General features: G+C 41.3%; 1 protein-coding gene across 4 annotated transcripts in view; it reads left to right on the forward strand.

Annotated features, from left to right (window-relative positions):
* Positions 1–18,224, forward strand: part of ARID1A (AT-rich interaction domain 1A) — a 77,077-nt gene that overhangs the window by 24,172 nt on the left and 34,681 nt on the right. For all 4 annotated transcript variants that reach the window (XM_070404445.1, XM_070404446.1, XM_070404447.1 and 1 more), the window contains exons 2-4: positions 5,243–5,455; positions 7,677–8,114; positions 9,120–9,236. In XM_070404445.1, coding sequence (XP_070260546.1) covers positions 5,243–5,455; positions 7,677–8,114; positions 9,120–9,236 — 768 coding nt within the window. The remainder of the gene's footprint in view (positions 1–5,242; positions 5,456–7,676; positions 8,115–9,119; positions 9,237–18,224) is intronic.

The raw sequence follows: 18,224 nt of genomic DNA on the forward strand, positions 1-18,224 counted from the left end.
GGCAGCATTTTCTTCTCAATTATGTGTCTTTATGGCAGAGCTTTTGCTTTTGAAGTGTAATCACAGTAATCTACTCCTGTGGTTTCCCATTGAAAGGATTTCCTCTCTGTCTTTCCCAGAGAGCAATCTCTTGCTCTTTGCAGCCAGGGTTTGGTGTTTCCCTTCCATTGCCTTTTCCTTGGTGCCTGCGGACTGCTGATACTGGCTTTTCTAGCTTGCATGTAGTAGGGATTTTTCTGGTCTGAAATTGCTACTGTGGGATAAATGATTAGTGAAGATGTAAGCCCCCATCTCTGTTTTGAGAGATTGGAAGATGGCATTTCATCTATAACTACAAATCACAACTCTTTTACAGTGGTTTTAAATATCAGAAGTGTGAGTTAGGTCCCTGCCCACCTCCCCTTCTGATATGAGCAGATGTTTAACTTTGACTTGAGAACAGAGTTATCTGATGGTTAGAGCTGGATATATTTTAGTTTGCTAAGCGGCATATTCTTTTTATTTTATTTTATTTTGATTTGAGAGAGAGAGAGAGAGAGAGAGAGAGATATCAGTTTGTTATTCTACTTATTTATGCATTCATTGGTTGATTCTTGTATGTGCCCTGACTGGGGATCATCCTTGGCTTATCAGGACAATGCGCAAATCAACTGATCTACCCAGCCAGGACACTAAGCTGCATATTCTGTTGATTATAACACTTTGGTGAAGGGAGGGGGTCAGAAATCTGATGTCCAGGAAAGGGAAATGTCTAAACTTTATTTTTAGAATAAGAATTTCTTTTTTTTAAAAAAATATATTTATTTATTTATTTTTAATATATTTTATTGATTTTTTACAGAGAGGAAGGAAGAGAGATAGAGAGTTAGAAACATCGATCAGCAGCCTCCTGCACATCTCCTACTGGGGATGTGCCTGCAACCCAGGTACATGCCCTTGACCGGAATCGAACCTGGGACTGAAAGGCAGGCCAACGCTCTATCCACTGAGCCAAACCGGTTTCGGCAAGAATTTCTTTGATTTGTATTTATTTTTAGTCTGCAAAGATTTCCTAAAAATGATGAAAGAATCCTTAACCTTTTATTAACGAAACCCCGGGTAAGTAGCTGTCCTCTGTGGGGGAGTACAGTGCCCCTGTGAGAGAAGAAAAGGTAACTTGCCTTTAGCCTTTTGTTTTCAAGCAGGATATTGGGGAATGCCTGCATAGTTTGAGACCTTTCTGGTATACGATGGCACATAAGATTCTTCTCAAAAGTGTGCTTGTTCTCTCTTGGCTGTTTATTCCACCCTCACCTATTTCAGTGCTATTCACTTTTTTTCTACCCTCAAAGTCATATCCTGGTTTAGGGAGTGCCCCTGGCCCTATGGATAGATGGTTTGATCTGGGCTTTCTCACCATAGTATCACCTACCCACTTCTTGCAGTGGGGCAGCCTGGCACATTGAAGTTACTGAGCCCTAGCTCTGCAGGTGGGGTCTTTGAAAATAAAATGTCTGATTTCTGGCTTTCTAGAACTTAGTCTTGAGAGATTCAGTCAGTTAGCTGGACAACTAAGAGATAAACCTTAAAATTCTAACTGAATCTACAATAGGAGATTGAGAAATGTGAGAGATCAGAGTGTGTTGAAGAAGTAGGAAGGAACTTCCTGTTGAAGGGTTGGGTTTCTGCTAGTGGAAGCCATCATGGAAAGGAGGGCAGGGCAAGAGGGTACCATTGCATAGAGCTGGGCATGCTCTGTTATGTGGAGGACTTTGGTGTGAGACTAAAAAATGTGTATAATTGGGGCATGCTGTGGTGGGCTTTAGAGTCACACAGAAGTGCACTATTTACCATCATAATTTTTTTAATCTTTACCCGAGGATGTGGCTTCTTTATTTTTTTAAATTGATTTAAGAGAGAAAAACATCGATGTGAAAAACACCAATTGTTTGATCAGTGCCTCCTGTACACACTCTGACCAGGGATTGAACCCGAAACCTAGGTATTTGCCCTGACTGGGAATCGAACCTGCAACCTTTTTGGTGTACCGGACAATACTCCAACTAACTGAGCTACTAGCCAAGATAATTAGATGAAAGACTGATGTGTTCAAGGTCAGACAGTGATAGAGTTAGAATCTGAACTCATGTCTATGGATTTATTACACTCTTTGCTCTTACCATGCGATACTGAACAGGATGTAGATAGGAAGAATGGAGCTGTTGTGAATCAAGGAGAGATGAAGATGATTTGTGAGCATTGCCAGTATGCTAGCCACTAGCTCCATATATGATTATTTGAATGTAATTAAAAGTAAATAAAATAATTTAGTTCCTCAGTCGCACTAGCTATATTTTAAGTACTTAATAGTCACACATCCCAGAAAAATTTATTGAGCAGTGTTTCTCTAATTCACTAGTTCTCAGCTAGTATACAGTCATCCAAGGATCTTTAGAGGTGGGGTGGGGGGAGCCCAAGCCCTTCTAGACCCACTAAATTGGAATCTCTATGGAGAGGCCCAGGCATTTGTAAAAATTCCCATCTGTAGCCCTGGTTAATAGCTACTGCTCTAGAAGCTCCATAGTAACCATGATAATGACTGCCCCTCAAGTGTTGTGGGGAGACCTGGACTGGCAGAGATACCCGGAGTGGGCTTGTCTCTGTTCAGCAAATACAGTCTTCCCTGGGGCCACAAGGACAGCAGCTGCAGTGAGGGACGAGAAGAGGATCTCCTTGGTATGTGTGTATGATGTGGCTGTGTAAGCCCCTGAGCTCTTTACAGGAGAGAATGGTGATGTTTTGGCTCCAGGTGTACCGATGAAGACCACATGCTGTTCATTACTTACTAGTCCAGTTGTAGTTAAGTTTGAACTTCCTAAAGAATCCCCAAAAAACATGTATAGCTCCAAAATTATGATAGGGAATATTATTAGAGCTTCTGATACAGAGGCAGGACTTGGCAAAATTGTTTTAGTTATATTGGAAACAACACTTTAATATTGACATGTAGTAGTGATTTGGGACATGGTTTTACTATGATTGTAGTTTAGATGAGGCTACATCATCACTGTTACCTTTTTAGCTGAGATTTCAGCTGCAGCTTAAGAGAGAACTTCACTTTTTTCCTCTTGGTATTTAGAATAGTCCCTGTGGCTTTTTGTCTTATCTATTTTCCTCATGACAGCTTGACTTAAACACTTGGGTGTACTCTGTCCCCACCCCCAAAGACATGTACAGAGAACCAATTGTTTAAATGCCCCCTTCTTTTTTTATGTGTATGTGTTAATCCCTACCAAGGATAGTCTTTCCATTGATTTTTTGAGATAGTGCAGGGAAGGGAGGAAGAAGGAGAGAGGGAGAAGGAGAGAGAGGAGAGAAACATGGATGTGAGAGGGACACATCAATTGGTTACCTCCCGCACTTACCCCAACAGGGGCCAGGAATCAAACCTGCAATCCAGGTACATGCCCTTGACCTGTAATCGAGCCTGCAATCCTGCATTGCTAGGGCCAACACACTAATCACTGAACAACACCAACCAGAGTTGACCCCCTTATTTTGGAGGGGTTTTCGTTGTTATTTTTAAGGTCTTACCTTAAATTGTAATTTATTAATTATAGAATAACAGAACTAGAAGGGACCCTACATATAATCTAGACCTGTGGTTCTTTTTCTTTTAAAAAAAATTTTTTTTATTGATTATTAGAGAGAAAGAGAGGAAGGGGGAGAGAGAGAAACATGATGTGAGAGCAAAACATTGATTGGCTGTCTCCTGCACACCCCTAACTGGGAATCGAACCCGAAACCTTTATTTGTACGGGACTGACGCCCAACCAACTGAGCCACATCAACCAGGGCTAGACCTGTGGTTAAAGTGTGGTCCCTCAACCAGCAGCATCAGCATCACCTGGGAACTGTTAACAAATGCATATCCTAAGCCTGACACGAAACTACATAATTAGAGGCTCCGGGGATGGGTTCCAGCAGTGTGTGGTTTATTAAGCCGCCCAGGTGATATCTATATTCCTCAGTCCAAATTTAAGATTTAATTTTCTGTTCTTTTTAAATATATTTTTATTGATTTCAGGGAGGAAGGGAGAGGGAGAAAGAAACATCAATGGTGAGAGAAACTATTGATTGGCTGCCTTCTGTACGCCCCACACTGGGGATCAAGCCTGAAACCCGGGTGCCTGGACTGGGACTCGAACCGTGACCTCCTGGTTCATAGGTCAATGCTCAACCACTAAGCCACGTCGGCTGGCCAAGATTTAATTTTCAAGTTTTATGTCAGGCCCAAGCTTACTCTACAACCTGGGTGTATCTGTTTGTAAGGTGCTTAGGGAAACTACAAACTTCCCCCTCCACACCACCAGTAAGTATAGGTAGGCATCTCTGGCAGGGGAAAGTATTCTGGGGCTCTGTCCTCTATAGCTCCAAAAGGATAAAATTACGTCAGTAAGTGAATGAGCTGATTGAACCTGTTGCCCCACAATGGGCTGAGAGAAAACTATGTTTGTAGCCAGACACCTGTGACTTGAACTTTGAGCTTTCATTATTGGTACTTTGCTATACCTTCATGTCTTGTTCTTTGAAGAGAGAAGAAAAGTTCTATCCTCCCTATACCCTCAAACTCTTGAAAATGAAAGGAGATGAACTTTTCAGATAAGATGCACAAGGCTGTAAATTCAAAGTAACAGTTCCCTTAACAACTGTAACTTAACCATGTTACTCATTTGGAAGAAAACATAAATTTAAGTGTGCCATAGTACAAACAGGTTACAGATATGCAAGGAAAAAAGATATCACTGTTTAAAAGAACAAATGTGTAGATGCTTATGTATTCGAATTCCCAACCACAGTGTTGAAGCATCAGTTTTGGTGTTGAACAAGATCATGGCAGAATATAGCAGCACTGTTGGCTCTCAATTGCAGGGCTTTTGTTCTGGTTGTTTCACCATAGAGTACATATATTCATTGCTCCACACTTGGTCTGTCCCTTGGATCTCAAGTAATACCACCTTTACAAAGCAGTAGTATATAGCTTACAAGATGCTGTCACAGACTGGGGTATTTTCATTTCATATATGATAATTCAAGGTTCTGAGAAAGGTTAAATGACTTGCCCAAGGGTTACTGGATCTGTACCATTATTTTTTCATAACTATTTTTTCTATGTGGAATGCAGACCTATTTGTTTGGTTTGTGTTCATATTGGCCAGAGGCCATGAAAGCTTCAGTTAATGAAATGTTCTTTATTTTGTAGCCATCCAGTCCGATGGATCAGATGGGCAAGATGAGACCTCAGCCATATGGTGGAACTAACCCATACTCACAACAACAGGGACCTCCGTCAGGACCGCAGCAAGGACACGGGTACCCAGGGCAGCCATATGGGACCCAAACCCCACAGCGGTACCCGATGACCATGCAGGGCCGGGCACAGAATACCATGGGCGGCCTCTCTTATGCACAGCAGGTAGATGGTGATTCCTATTACCTTAACCCTTAATCTGTCCAGGACCTGGTCTTGAGCTATAGAATCAGAACACGTCTTCGGCCTTCCAGCTGGAACCACCATCTTCCATTAATTAGCCAAAATGAGTAACACAAAGGGAAAGAGGAGAGGCACCTGCTATATGTGTTCTAGGCTTTTTAGGAAACATAGAGTTCTTCCTTTGGCCACATACATGCAAACCTACTAGAAAGGTGATATTGTAGACATCAAGGGAATGCCCCACAAATGTTACCATAGCAAAACTAGAGGAGTCTACAGTGTCACCCAGCATGTAGTGGGCATTGTTGTAACAAACAAATTAAGATTCTTGCCAAGAGAATTAATGTACGTATTGAGCATATTAAACACTGTAAGAACTGAGATAGCTTTTTGAACCGTGTGAAAGAACATGATCAGAAAAAAGAAGGCAGCCAAAGAGAAAGGTATTTGGGTTCAACTGAAACTTCAGCCTGCTCCACTTTATGAGAACCAATGGAAAGGAGCCTGAGCTGCTAAAACCCATTCATTCCCTATGAATTCATGGCATGATAAGTGTAAAAAGACAAACAAAAAACATACAAACCCTATACTGTTTTTAAAAAAGAGTGTCTTTGGCTTCCAAACCCCCCCTTGTAAGCATAGGCCAATTGGCTGTTAGTTACAGTGTGCTACTTACAAGGCCATGGTTTTAAGGCACCATTCCATGTGTGCTGGAGGGAAAACTGCTCCCTAGCCACAGGCTGTACATATCTGTCTTCTTTGACCTTCTGAATGAGGTTTCGGGAAGAAAGAAAGGCAGTAGCTGAGCACCTATCCACTGCTACCAAGAAAAACCACTCGTAATGTGTCCTGTCTGGTTCACAATGATGAATTAGTTTAGAAGGGACTGAAGGTAGAAGAAAAAGGGAAGAGTGAACAATAAGGATGCTAACAGTCCTTTATAAATGTAAAGATTCCCTCATCTTTTGTCTGGTCACCCACATCATTTTTTAAAAATATATTTTTTTATTTCAGAGAGGGGGAGAGAGATAGAAACATCAATGATAAGAATCATTAATCGGCTCCCTCCTGCACGCTCCCTACTGGGGATCAAGGCCGAAACCTGAGCATGTGCCCTTGACCAGAATCGAACTCGGGACCTTTCAGCCCGCAGGCCGATGGATGCTGCTCTGTCCACTGAGCCAAACAAGCTAGGGCTGTATCATTATCTTTTTATAGTCACTTTGTTTTGACAGCTTTTTCTATCATTTACATTTGAGTGATATTCATAATGAAAATGGTGAGGGACAGGATCTAAAACCTAACTTTACTCCTTAAACTTTAAAGCAAAGTAAAAAAATAGGGTACAGTCACTTTTGTTTCAATGAGAAAATGGAGGAGAGATGGGATAGATATCGTTGTTGTGTTTTTTGTGTGTGTTTTTTGGTGGGGGGGTTAGTGCTTGCCCATTTACCAAATGTATTCCCAGTGTATAGAATTAGAGCCTGGTACAAGTAAGCAGGTAGGCTCTCAAATATTTTTTGAATGAAGGTTAAATGAAATAGAGAACCAGAGTAACTTAGTGATTTGCACACTGTCTGGATTATTAAATCCTAGGTTTTCAGTTGGCTGAGCCAGGCTGCTGTTGACTATTCATTGTGGCTAAGATACAGATTCCTAGTGCTTATAAAAAGTCTAGGCCATGATAAAAAGAGTAGGCCCATGGTGAAAACAGCTGCTCTTGAACTCTTGTAAATGGCCCAAATATTAAATAGTGTAAATTTCCTGTGGATGAATGCGGTCCACTTGTAAATAAACCAACTGGTAATCCAGCTTGGCCATCCTTCCTGACTCATTAAACAGGGATGGTGGACAAACTCTGGGCCTTCTAAGCTAAGTGTGAGGCTTGGCTTGCTGCTTTCTATACCCATTCACAGGGCATATCTCACTTCTCCTTTTCTTTTTAATCCTCTCCCGAGGACATTGATTTGAGAGAGAAAACCATTGATGTGAAAGTGAAACATCGATTGGTTGCCTCCTGCATGTGCCTTGACAGTGATTGAACACACAATCTGGATATGTGCCTTGAATAGGGATCAAACCCGCAACCTTTCAATGTACTGAAAAACACTCCAATCAACTAAGCCACACCGGCCAGGGCTACCTTACCTTTCTTCATCCAGAAGAGTCAGTGCTAAAAAATGTGTCCTTTCCTTTCCTACAGATTCCTCCTTATGGACAACAAGGCCCCGGTGGATATGGTCAACAGGGCCAGACTCCATATTATAACCAGCAAAGTCCTCACCCCCAGCAGCAGCAGCAGCCACCCTACTCCCAGCAACCACCATCCCAGACACCTCATGCCCAACCTTCATATCAGCAGCAGCCACAGTCTCAGCCACCACAGCTCCAGTCCGCTCAGCCTCCATATTCCCAGCAGCCATCCCAGCCTCCACATCAGCAATCTCCAACTCCATACCCCTCCCAACAGTCTACAACCCAGCAGCAGCCCCCCTACTCACAGGCACAGTCTCCCTACCAGCAGCAGCAACCTCAGCAGCCAGCATCCTCGACACTCTCCCAGCAGGCTGCATACCCTCAGCCCCAGTCTCAGCAGTCACAGCAAACTGCCTATTCCCAGCAGCGCTTCCCTCCACCACAGGTAAGATGCCCCTTCCTCTTTCTCTTCTTTACATGTAACCACCGATAGCTTGGGGATTGGTATCATGAGAACTTTGCCATACAGATTGGTTCTCTAAAGTGCACTTAAAAGCCAATTAAATTCTGGATAAACATGCTAACTGGATTGATTGAACTAATAAAGGCATAACCTTCTTAACTGCATGAAAACCTTTACCTCTCCTTATTGATGAAAAAATAGGGCAATCGAAAGTTGAAGATAATGGGACTGATTTTTTGGTCTTCTTTTAAAACAATAACTTTGGGATGCTGTACTGTACATTCATTCTAACTGCTATTCCATTCTGCTATTGCTCAAAATATTTTTAGACTCCTTCATATGAAATTTCCATCAAAGCTGACAGCACACTGTAGAATATTCTCAATGGTGGTAAATCCTTTTATTTTTTTGAGGATGGATTTGATTTTGGGAAATAGCTAAAATTTATTTGTAGCCATGTCTGTGAACAAGATAGGTGATGAAGCTGCCTTGGATTTTATTCTTTAAAGAGCAGAAAGAGGAGAAATGATTGAGTGATGATAGGTACGTTAAAAATGTTGTGCATTGGTGGCATTGTTGGAAAACTATCGCATCCCAAGGTGATGACTTTGAAGGAAGTAGTAGTCATTTTAATGCAGTGGTTCATGAGTTTTTTCTTGTCATTTTTAAATTAATTAGTCTCATTCCTTGATAAATATAACATGTAGTTAGCTAGACTTTAGAATTTAACCCCAAGGAACAGCTCTCTCTGTGAGTGGCGATAAATGATGAACAGTGCCATCAAAAAGAGTCTTATATCCACTGTTGACATTTTACCTGAGAGACACATGTTCTATTTTCTGCCTTTGGATGACATTGTGTGCGTTGGGCAGTCTCTCCCACCCAGTTTCCCCTGTATGAGAGTCCCATAGCCCTTTCATCATAAAGCAAGCTTGTTTGGTTTGTCAGTGCCAGGCTATAACACAGCTTTTGTTTTTCTTGTTTTAGGAGTTATCTCAAGATTCATTTGGGTCTCAGGCATCCTCAACCCCCTCAATGACCTCCAGTAAGGGAGGACAAGAAGATATGAACTTGAGTCTTCAGTCAAGACCCTCGAGCTTGCCTGTGAGTTTGCTTACCACCCTCTAAAAGATGATGGGGGGCAGAGAGGAAAGCAATGAAAACTGGTTTCTGGTTGGATGTTTTGGTGGTATTAAGCTAAATGAACAATGAGCTATTTCTTGATTACAGGTTCAAGATTCTGTATAGGAATTTATGGACTGACCTTGTAGATTGTCTTTTTTTACTATCTGCCCAGGGAATAGGTTTATGATCTCTGTTTAGAGTTTTCTGTTTTTAAATCTTGGCCTCTTAGGCATGGACCATATGAGAGACAGAGCCAGATGGAGATGTTGGAAGCACTATCTGCTCTCCATCAAAGTTCAGAGAAGTCTCAGTGGATGTTTTGTGTGTGTGTAGTTTTTTTACCTTACTTTTGAGGTCTTAATTTTTAGGTTTTTGTCTTAGCATTTAGCTAAGAGGTAGGATTTGGGATGCATTCAGCATAAATTGTCATATTGAACATGAGCAGAGTAAAAGCAGTTTTTCTGGTTTGTGTTTTGTGTGAATAGGTGTTTTTGTCTAGTAGGATGCTTGGTTCCCAAATGCTTGATTAGTGTTTATGGAATGGACTGGCTGTATCCTGAGAAAGGCAGTGTAGTCTGCTGATTAAGAGTTTGGGCTTTAGAACCAGAGTTCCTGGGTCTGCATTTTTACTCTGCCACTAACTCTTCACCCTTGGGCAAGTCACTTAACCTGTCCATGCCTTAATTTTCACATCTGTAAAGTGAATCTAAAAATATCCACTTCATAGGGGGTGGTCATTAACATTAAAGAGATTAATAGAGAGAGAGTGTTGGTACATTTTAGGCATCCATAAATGTTATTGTCATCATCCCAGAGGGCATGGTGGGGGGACTGTGCTTTTTACCTGAAAGGCAGTTTGCACCAACCGTTGAATAGTAGGCTGATTCTGGAAACACTTGTGCAAGTTGCTTAGGTTCTGAAAATTAATCTCAGGAATGAAATGGGCTACTCCAAAATCTAGTAAGACGGTAGGTAGCAAACCCTCCATTACAATTCTGTTTTAGTTAGGAAATGGAAATTCAGCCACACATGCCCAGACAAGAATCTTTTGAAATGTTGATTCAACTTGGAATTGAAGCCTATCTCTTCAATTAGTCTGACTTGGGGGGAAAAATGGTTTCTGGATCTTTGAGGAATAGGTAGGAGGCAGGAACTCTCTTTATCATAAAGCCTTCCCTGGTTTCCCCTGAAGATCTCTGAGCCATAACCTTAGTAGGATGAGGTCTGTGGAATCCCTCAGCACCTGTCATTCTAGCTTCTCAGGCTAAGATGAAAAGCCACTGTCAGATGGGACTTCTAAGGCTTTCTCAACTGAGAATTTGGGGGAAGAAGTATCTGAATAAGGCAATCCCTCTTTGTTCCTTTCTCATTAATGTCTGTTGCAATTCTTTTCTGCATCCTGAACTTTATTGGAATATGCTTTTCAGCCTGATTTAGTCAGTCATGTGTAACCACTCCCTCACCATCTATGGTCTGTGGCTAAATCTGGGTGTGAGGTACTATTGTAGCAAGAATCCAAATTGGTGGATTTCTGCCAGTGCTGTAAAGTTGCTCCTTACCCCATCAAAAAGTTTCTGCTTGCTTCTAGTGATCTTTTAACAGAACTGTAGTTGGTACTTTTTTAGTCTTGAGAAGCCTAGCATATAATTATATTGCATGTCTTCTAAGGGTTGAGAACCCTGTACTATTGAGACCAAGAGCTTTTGATGACCTACTGAAGTGAAGGTGCTGGCAGCTTCTTGGGCCCAAGAGAGAGTTGTTCCTGGGCAGCCAATCACAAGGAGCATTCCCAAATCCAGGCGTCTACTATAGATTCTTCCAAATGGGTCATTTGCTCTGTGGTAGAAACTCCATGTGGGAGGTGAGCTGGCTGGGTTATTGGCATCTTGTTTGTTGACTTGCTTTTTATCCCTCTGCTACTTGAAGCAAGAAACAAAAGATGGTTTTTCTTTAAAATTTTGGTTTGATGCCAGATTTGCCTTACCAGGCTGGGAAACAGTCACATCTGAAGAAAGGAGAAATCGGGATTCCCTACAAAGGGCCCTCTACTTTCTTAAGCAGCTGTGTTAAGGGATTCTGAAGGTTTACCCGTTTCAGGCAGCCCCTCCACTTTCCACATCACCCTCTTCATTCACCTTACCACTTAGTCCTAAAGGCAATAAGATTGTGACCCTAGAGCAGTGGTCGGCAAACGCATTAGTCAACAGAGCCAAATATCAACAGTACAACGATTGAAATTTCTTTTGAGAGCCAAATTTTTTAAACTTAAACTATATAGGTAGGTACATTGTTATTAACTTAATTAGGGTACTCCTAAGCTGGCCTTTGCTAAAATCTGATTGAGGTACGTTTGCTGAGGTCGACCCCTTCCAACTCTCTCATCCACACTCGTCTTGTATACTTGTTTCGTCTATCTCCTTTCGTTCATCCTCTCTATATGTCCAAACCATCTCAACATACCTTTCTCAATCCTCGACACTACATCTTCTTTCACTCCACAGCGTTCCCTGTACGTGCACGCCCGCACGTGGTATTTTGTGGAAGAGCCACACTCAAGGGGCCAAAGAGCCACATGTGGCTCACAAGCCGCAGTTTGCCGACCACTGCCCTAGAGTTAAACACTCGGTATAGTTTCTGATCCTGATTATTACAAAAATTAGATTTTGAGTTTTTGCTCAGCTATTGATGCCAAACCATTTAGCCGCTATTCTTCTGATTATGTTATCCCTCTATTTAAAATCTCTCAATTATTTTTTATTAATCATAGAATAAAATCCCAAATCCTTAATATTACCTAGGCTGTTTGTTGTGTGTCCACCCCCCATCCCTCACTCCCCCGGCTGTCCCACTTTTCTATTCAGTAGGCCTGGTGAGTGGCCTGAGAAATTGCATTTCTGACATTCTTCGATGGTGCTAATGCTGCTTGTCCCGGGATGGCACTTTGAGAAGTTTTACTTTGTCTTTTTTTTTTTTTTTTTTTTACCTTGCTCTCAGCTTTCTCTCCATTTTTATAAGGCCCTATGCTTATTTCTGCTTCCAGACCGTTTTTTTGTTTGTTTGGGGGTTTTTTTGCCTAATACACTTCTCCTAACTCCTCCAGTTCATATTTCAGACTACATCTTCAAGATCATTTCCTCAAAAAGCTTCTTCCTGAGCTTAAATAACTCCTATGATGCCCTCACTAAAAAGGCAGTTTTAATTTTTTTTAAACCTGAAATATTTAAGACATAAGAAAGTGTTAAGAGTAATTCTGTGCCTGCGTACTCATCTATAGAAACTAAAACTTGTTGACATAGGTAAAAGCACCTTATATGCCCTCTGTAATCACTTCCACATCCTTGTACACAGAGAAGCACCATCTTGAATATGAAGTTGCTTTGCTCCATGATGCCAAGGGTATTTTGCTGATACATCTACTTACTTGGGTCTTTCTCACTAGATCAACGGTTCTCAACCTGTGGGTCGCGACCCCTTTGGAGGTCGAACGACCCTTTCACAGGGGTCGCCTAAGACCATCGGAAAACACATATTGAATATATAATTACATATTGTTTTTGTGATTAATCACTATGCTTTAATTATGTTCAATTTGTAACAATGAAAATACATCCTGCATATCAGATACTTACATTACGATTCATAACAGCAAAATTACAGTTATGAAGTAGCAACGAAAATGATTTTATGGTTGGGGGTCACCACAACATGAGGAACTGTATTAAAGGGTCGCGGCATTAGGAAGGTTGAGAACCACTGAACTAGATGGTAAGCTCCTGAAAGGCAGGAACTGTATTATTGACCTCTGTGCCCCCAACACCTATCATGTGACTCCCAAGACTGGTGGTTCTCTGTCTTGGCTGCATGTTAGAATTACCTGGGGAGTGAGTGATTTTTAAAATCACTAGCCAGGGTTCACAGAGTTCTGATTTGTTTGATTTGGGCTTGGGCTTGGGCTTGGGCTTTGGTAGGTTAGAAGCTGTATTGGGTGATTCTGATTTGTAGCCCTGATAGCCACTAGTTTAAACTGTCAGGTTTCTTTGCTGTAATATACTCTTAGCACCCATGCTTCTTGTCAGTGCTTATCTCAATATTAATTTCAATAACTTAATGCAAACTCAGTCAGGGCCTGACTTGCTGTGTCTAGCTCATTGTCATCATAGTACCTGATGACAATGGCTCCAACTCATTGAACGAAGGAACCTGAGCAGTATCCATTACGTTGCTCATCCAGAAAATGTATGTCTGACAGGGGACATCTTGACCATATTATCAGATTGTTGTTTTCACTGCTAGGGCAAGGCAGGTATCACAGACTGCTATGTGACGGCCCAAACTCTATTTTAGAGAATTTATTAATTTATTTGTGATTCCTGGCAGTGGCTTAGGAAGAATTTGGGCTTGGGGTTTGTCATTTATCTTGTAAAATAGCTACCACTTCACCTTATGTTAAATGGATGGATGAGCAAATATTCAGGTGTTTCATTAAGTCTTTAATTTTCTTTATTTTGGGGAAAACCTTTAAGGGACTCTGAAAATTGGTAACTGACTTTTGATTATAGTCATTTCTTTAGAATGACTTGCTTCTTTAAAAGCTTCTATTTTAGTGATTCATCCAAGTGTATGTGGCTTCCCTAGAATAATGAGTGCTTCCCAAATTTTTCTTACTGAGGCACATTTGTAAATTTACATTTTAGTCTTGAAAGTTTACTTGGGATAGGGTTTCTATTTAGTGATGGAAAATGGATATAGGATTGAAAGCCATGAAGGTTAAGCTAGATTAGTGCTTCTCCAACTTTGGCATGCAGTAAGAATCACTTGGGGATCAATTAAAACACAGATTACTGACCTCTACCAGAAAGATTCTGACTCAGAAGGTGTGGCGTGGGATTCAGGTATTTGCATTTCTAGCAAGCTCCAGGTGGTGCTGACGTTGCCCATGCCATAGCTGAACCATGAGTTTAGGTAGTCCTTTCAAAGGGGAAGAAAAAAATTACTAGACTAGGAAGCCAGTCTAGAAATAATGGTGACTTACAGTATAGTTTTACTCATGATGATCTAGAGCAGTGGTTCTCAACCTTCCTAATGCTGTGACCCTTTAATACAGTTCCTCATGTTGTGGTGACCCCCAACCATAAAATTACTTTAATTGCTACTTCATAACTGTAATTTTGCTACTGTTATGAATCGTAATGTAAATATCTGATGTGCAGGATATATTTAGGCGACCCCTGTGAAAGGGCTGTTCGAACCCCCACCAAAGGGGTCTCGACCCACAGGTTGAGAACCGCTGATCTAGAGGTAAGACTGTGTCAATAGTGGTAGAAAAGAGACTTGGGAGAGAAAGGCTACCTGCAGCTGTGGCCTCTGTGCAGTTTATCCGTGGGTTAGGACAGCCCTTGCTCTGCTAGACCTCCACTCTAGCCCCCATCACTATATCCCTTCCATAAACTGGTCATCAAATCCTAGTTTACCTCAGAAATGGTTTTTCCCCACTGTCCTTCCCCACTGCCTTTTTTTATCCCTCTCCTGGTATCTTGCCTCCTGATGGTTCATTTTCTTTTCCTTCCAAGTCAGTCCTCAACATAATTACCAGAATGATCACCTTAAAAAATCAAACCTGGCAAGTAACATTACTGCTTTAAAACCTTTGACTACGCGTTGCCTATAGGTTTAAGCCAAAATGTGATATACAAGTTCCTTTGTAATCTGGAGGATGAGGATTTTTTTTTTTTTTTTTTTAATTTTTCAGTAGGTGAGTTTCCTGTCCTTGGAGTAAAACCTGGTGTACTGTTTGCTATGGGTGTTATATTGAAGGCAGGTAGGCAATTGACATGGGTTGAACTTCAATGACTTCTGAGGTAAACAGAACTCTTAAATCTGTACTTGTGAATGTGACATGGTTGCTACCCTTAAGAATCCTCCTGAATATAGTAGGCATTTAATAAATTTTGAATTAGCCTTTTGAAAAAATAAAAAGAATCCTCCTCTATTTCATTAGTGATATAGATGAATATGTGCCTGAATGTTTTAGTGAGTGCTGTCAGAGTTTGGTGAAGTCAGTGATCCATGTATGTCTAAATAGTTGAGGGAAGACATCAATGGCAGAAGTTTAGAATGAGGGAAATTAATGGATGTACTTAGGTGGTTGGAAAGGAAAAGTACAGCCTGACCAGAGGCCTAGTGGGGGTGGGGTGCAGTATAGATGACATTTGGGAGGCTGGTCAGAATCAGGCTTCTTGGGGTGGGGCATTACAGACAGGAAAGCTAGATCACAGGAGTTGGGGCCCTGCTGGGCTAATAAGTAAGGCATTTGGTTCTGATCTTACAGGCCTGGTGATATGTAATTAGGGCAATAACATGATAAAACTAATGTTTTACAAAAATGATCCATTGGTATATAGTTTAAAAGGGGAAGAGTCTGGAAAGGGGATAAATTGAAATATTTCTGGCAAGAAGTGTGGAGTTCTGTGTGTGTCTCTTCCCCCTCCTCTCTCTCTCTTTCTCTCTCTCTCTCTTCCTCTCTCTCTCTCTCTCTCTCTCTCTCTCTCTCTCTCTCTCTCTCTCATTTGCATAGCTGCCTAGTCCCAGTTATGAGATGTAGCAGGAAAGAATCTATAGAACTGAGAATAAGTAGATTCTTGTGGGTGAAAAATGTAATTAGCTTGATTGACTAGGGGAGATGAGGCGGGGAGAAAGAGAAATCTCATTGACAAGAATAGAAAGGTTAATAGGAAAGCTCATTTTTTAGGATAAGTTTTCTATAGTGAGATGTGTTAAAAACAAATGCTTAGTGACTGTTTGGAGATAAGAGACTGAAACTTGATAAAAGCTGAGTCTGAATAGAGTTTGAGAGTTGTCTGTGTAGTGGTTAATAGTTAAACCATGGAATGAAGTAGGCCTTCCAGACCATGATGTCTGAAGAGAGGAGCCAGATAGAGGCCTAGACAATGTCTCTGGTCATTGTGTAGAAACACCCAACATATAGCTGGAGAGATTGGAGGGAGGACCAGAATTGTGTCATATTTCTGGAAGCCAAGGGAGGGAGGAAGATGATTCCTACCAAATTTATATTTCAAGGAGTATAAAGTTGGATTTGTCATAAAGAGGTTATTGGGATCCATTTTAGGTAGGAGAGGACCTGGTTTCTGAGGACTGGAGGAAAGGAAAGGAGCAAGGGAAAGGTGTCAAGGTAAAGAGCACTCTTGAAAGTCATTGAAGGAGAAGTCATTTCAAATGCCTCAGCTTCATCTCAAGACCATGTGTATAAGGCAGGGTGAAGATTGGCAGAATATTAGGAGAGTGTAAATGCGTACATCTTTTGGGAGTCATGAGAGAAAGGAATCAAGGGCACTCACTAAGTGATTGAAAAAATCTTAGAGGCTGCTGTTGAATATCTAAATCGTACTTGTTTCCTGTGGTCGGGCAGGTGTGGAAGTTATTGATGGCAGGAGTGAGGTAGAAAACAGGATTAGGACGTTTAATACCTGTTAAATTTATATTCTTTTATCATTTTGGTTTCCAAGTCCTTCTTTAGATTCCACTTACAACATAACAACTATTACCATTCGTATTTTACTACTGTGATGCTCTCAGGCTCTGAGAGTTTGGGTTACAGAGAAAGAGGAAATGTAGGGAACTATGTTGTTCCTGTAGAATCTGAATCTTAGAGGGCAGGAGTAAGGCCAGGAAAGGAGCTACAGCTTATACCAGTCCTCCTAGAAGAGCAGGAATTGAAATGTACTGAATAATCACTCCTGTTTTACATCATAAGAAACTAAGGGTCAGGCCTAGGGCTTAAATCCAGCTCTCTATATTTCAGATGAAATACTTTCTGTAACATCCTACCCAGCAGAGGAAAGACACGGACAATCGGATTCTCTCTCATTTAGCCAAAAGCTTCAACCTCTTTGCCATTTAACCTTTACTAGACTTGTCCTAACCTAAAATAAAGAGCGTAATTGGATTTCCATCACACTTTTGTTTTCCCAGGCCTTGTGATGGAGGCACAGATGAGTTGTAAAAAGGGCAGCTGAGGGACAGGAAGGGATAAGAAAAGGAAGATGGGTAAATCCATAGGGCAGGCCTGCTGGAGGAACTAGGCAACTAGGGAATCACCTCAAACAGTGGAAAGCTGACTAGAGTTTGGTTCTTTGGCTTCCCTGTGTTGGATGGGGCAAGCCCTGTTCTATGCCTTTCTTCCTAGAACACAGTGTCCTGCTTAATGCTAACTTAATTGGTTATAGTCTCATTACTAAAAACTGTGGTTCATTAGCTAGCAGCATAGACATCACCTGTAAATGCAGATCCTTGGGCCTCGCCCAAGCTTTATAGAACCCCAATACTGTTAACAAAATCCCTAGGCGATTTATTTGTCTAATGGTTTAGAAGCAAGGAGTTATATTCTGAGAGCTGAGAGTAAAGTTTCCAAATATGGGGACTTTAGAATAAAATTTGCTGTGTCTGGTAAAATTTAAAAAGTCTCAGTCTGGTGGGTGAGAGTGGGAGACCACAACTAATGGATTTGTGGGTGCTCTAGGGGCCCTTGCATCCCATGTCTATAGTCCAGACACTTGTTTGACCATTCACAGTTCCCAGCATACCTCTACAGCCTCATCTCTGGCTACTCAGGTATACGTTAAGCTCCTTACAACTCCTGGTCCTTCCATCCTTCCTGCCATTTTCCTTTTGTTTAAGATGTCGTGTGCACCCCCATCCCCACTTCTCTTTTGTTAATGCTCAGCAAACCTAGCTAAAATACCCTTCCTCAGGAATTCTTCCCCATTTTCTTTAAGCATTTTCTTCATGTTCACAAAGATTATGTTGGTACCTCTGCTTGAAGACTTAGGTCTATATCTTACCTCCTGAATCAGGCAGATACTCAGTAATAAACCTTTGTTCTTGTTGTTTTAATATATTTTTATTGATTTCAGAGAGGAAGGGAGAGGGATAGAGAGGTAGAAACATCGA

This window comes from Myotis yumanensis, unplaced genomic scaffold (genome assembly GCF_028538775.1).
Source record: "Myotis yumanensis isolate MYYU_CA2020_CCGP unplaced genomic scaffold, mMyoYum1.0.hap1 SCAF_2, whole genome shotgun sequence".
Lineage (NCBI taxonomy): Eukaryota > Metazoa > Chordata > Mammalia > Chiroptera > Vespertilionidae > Myotis > Myotis yumanensis.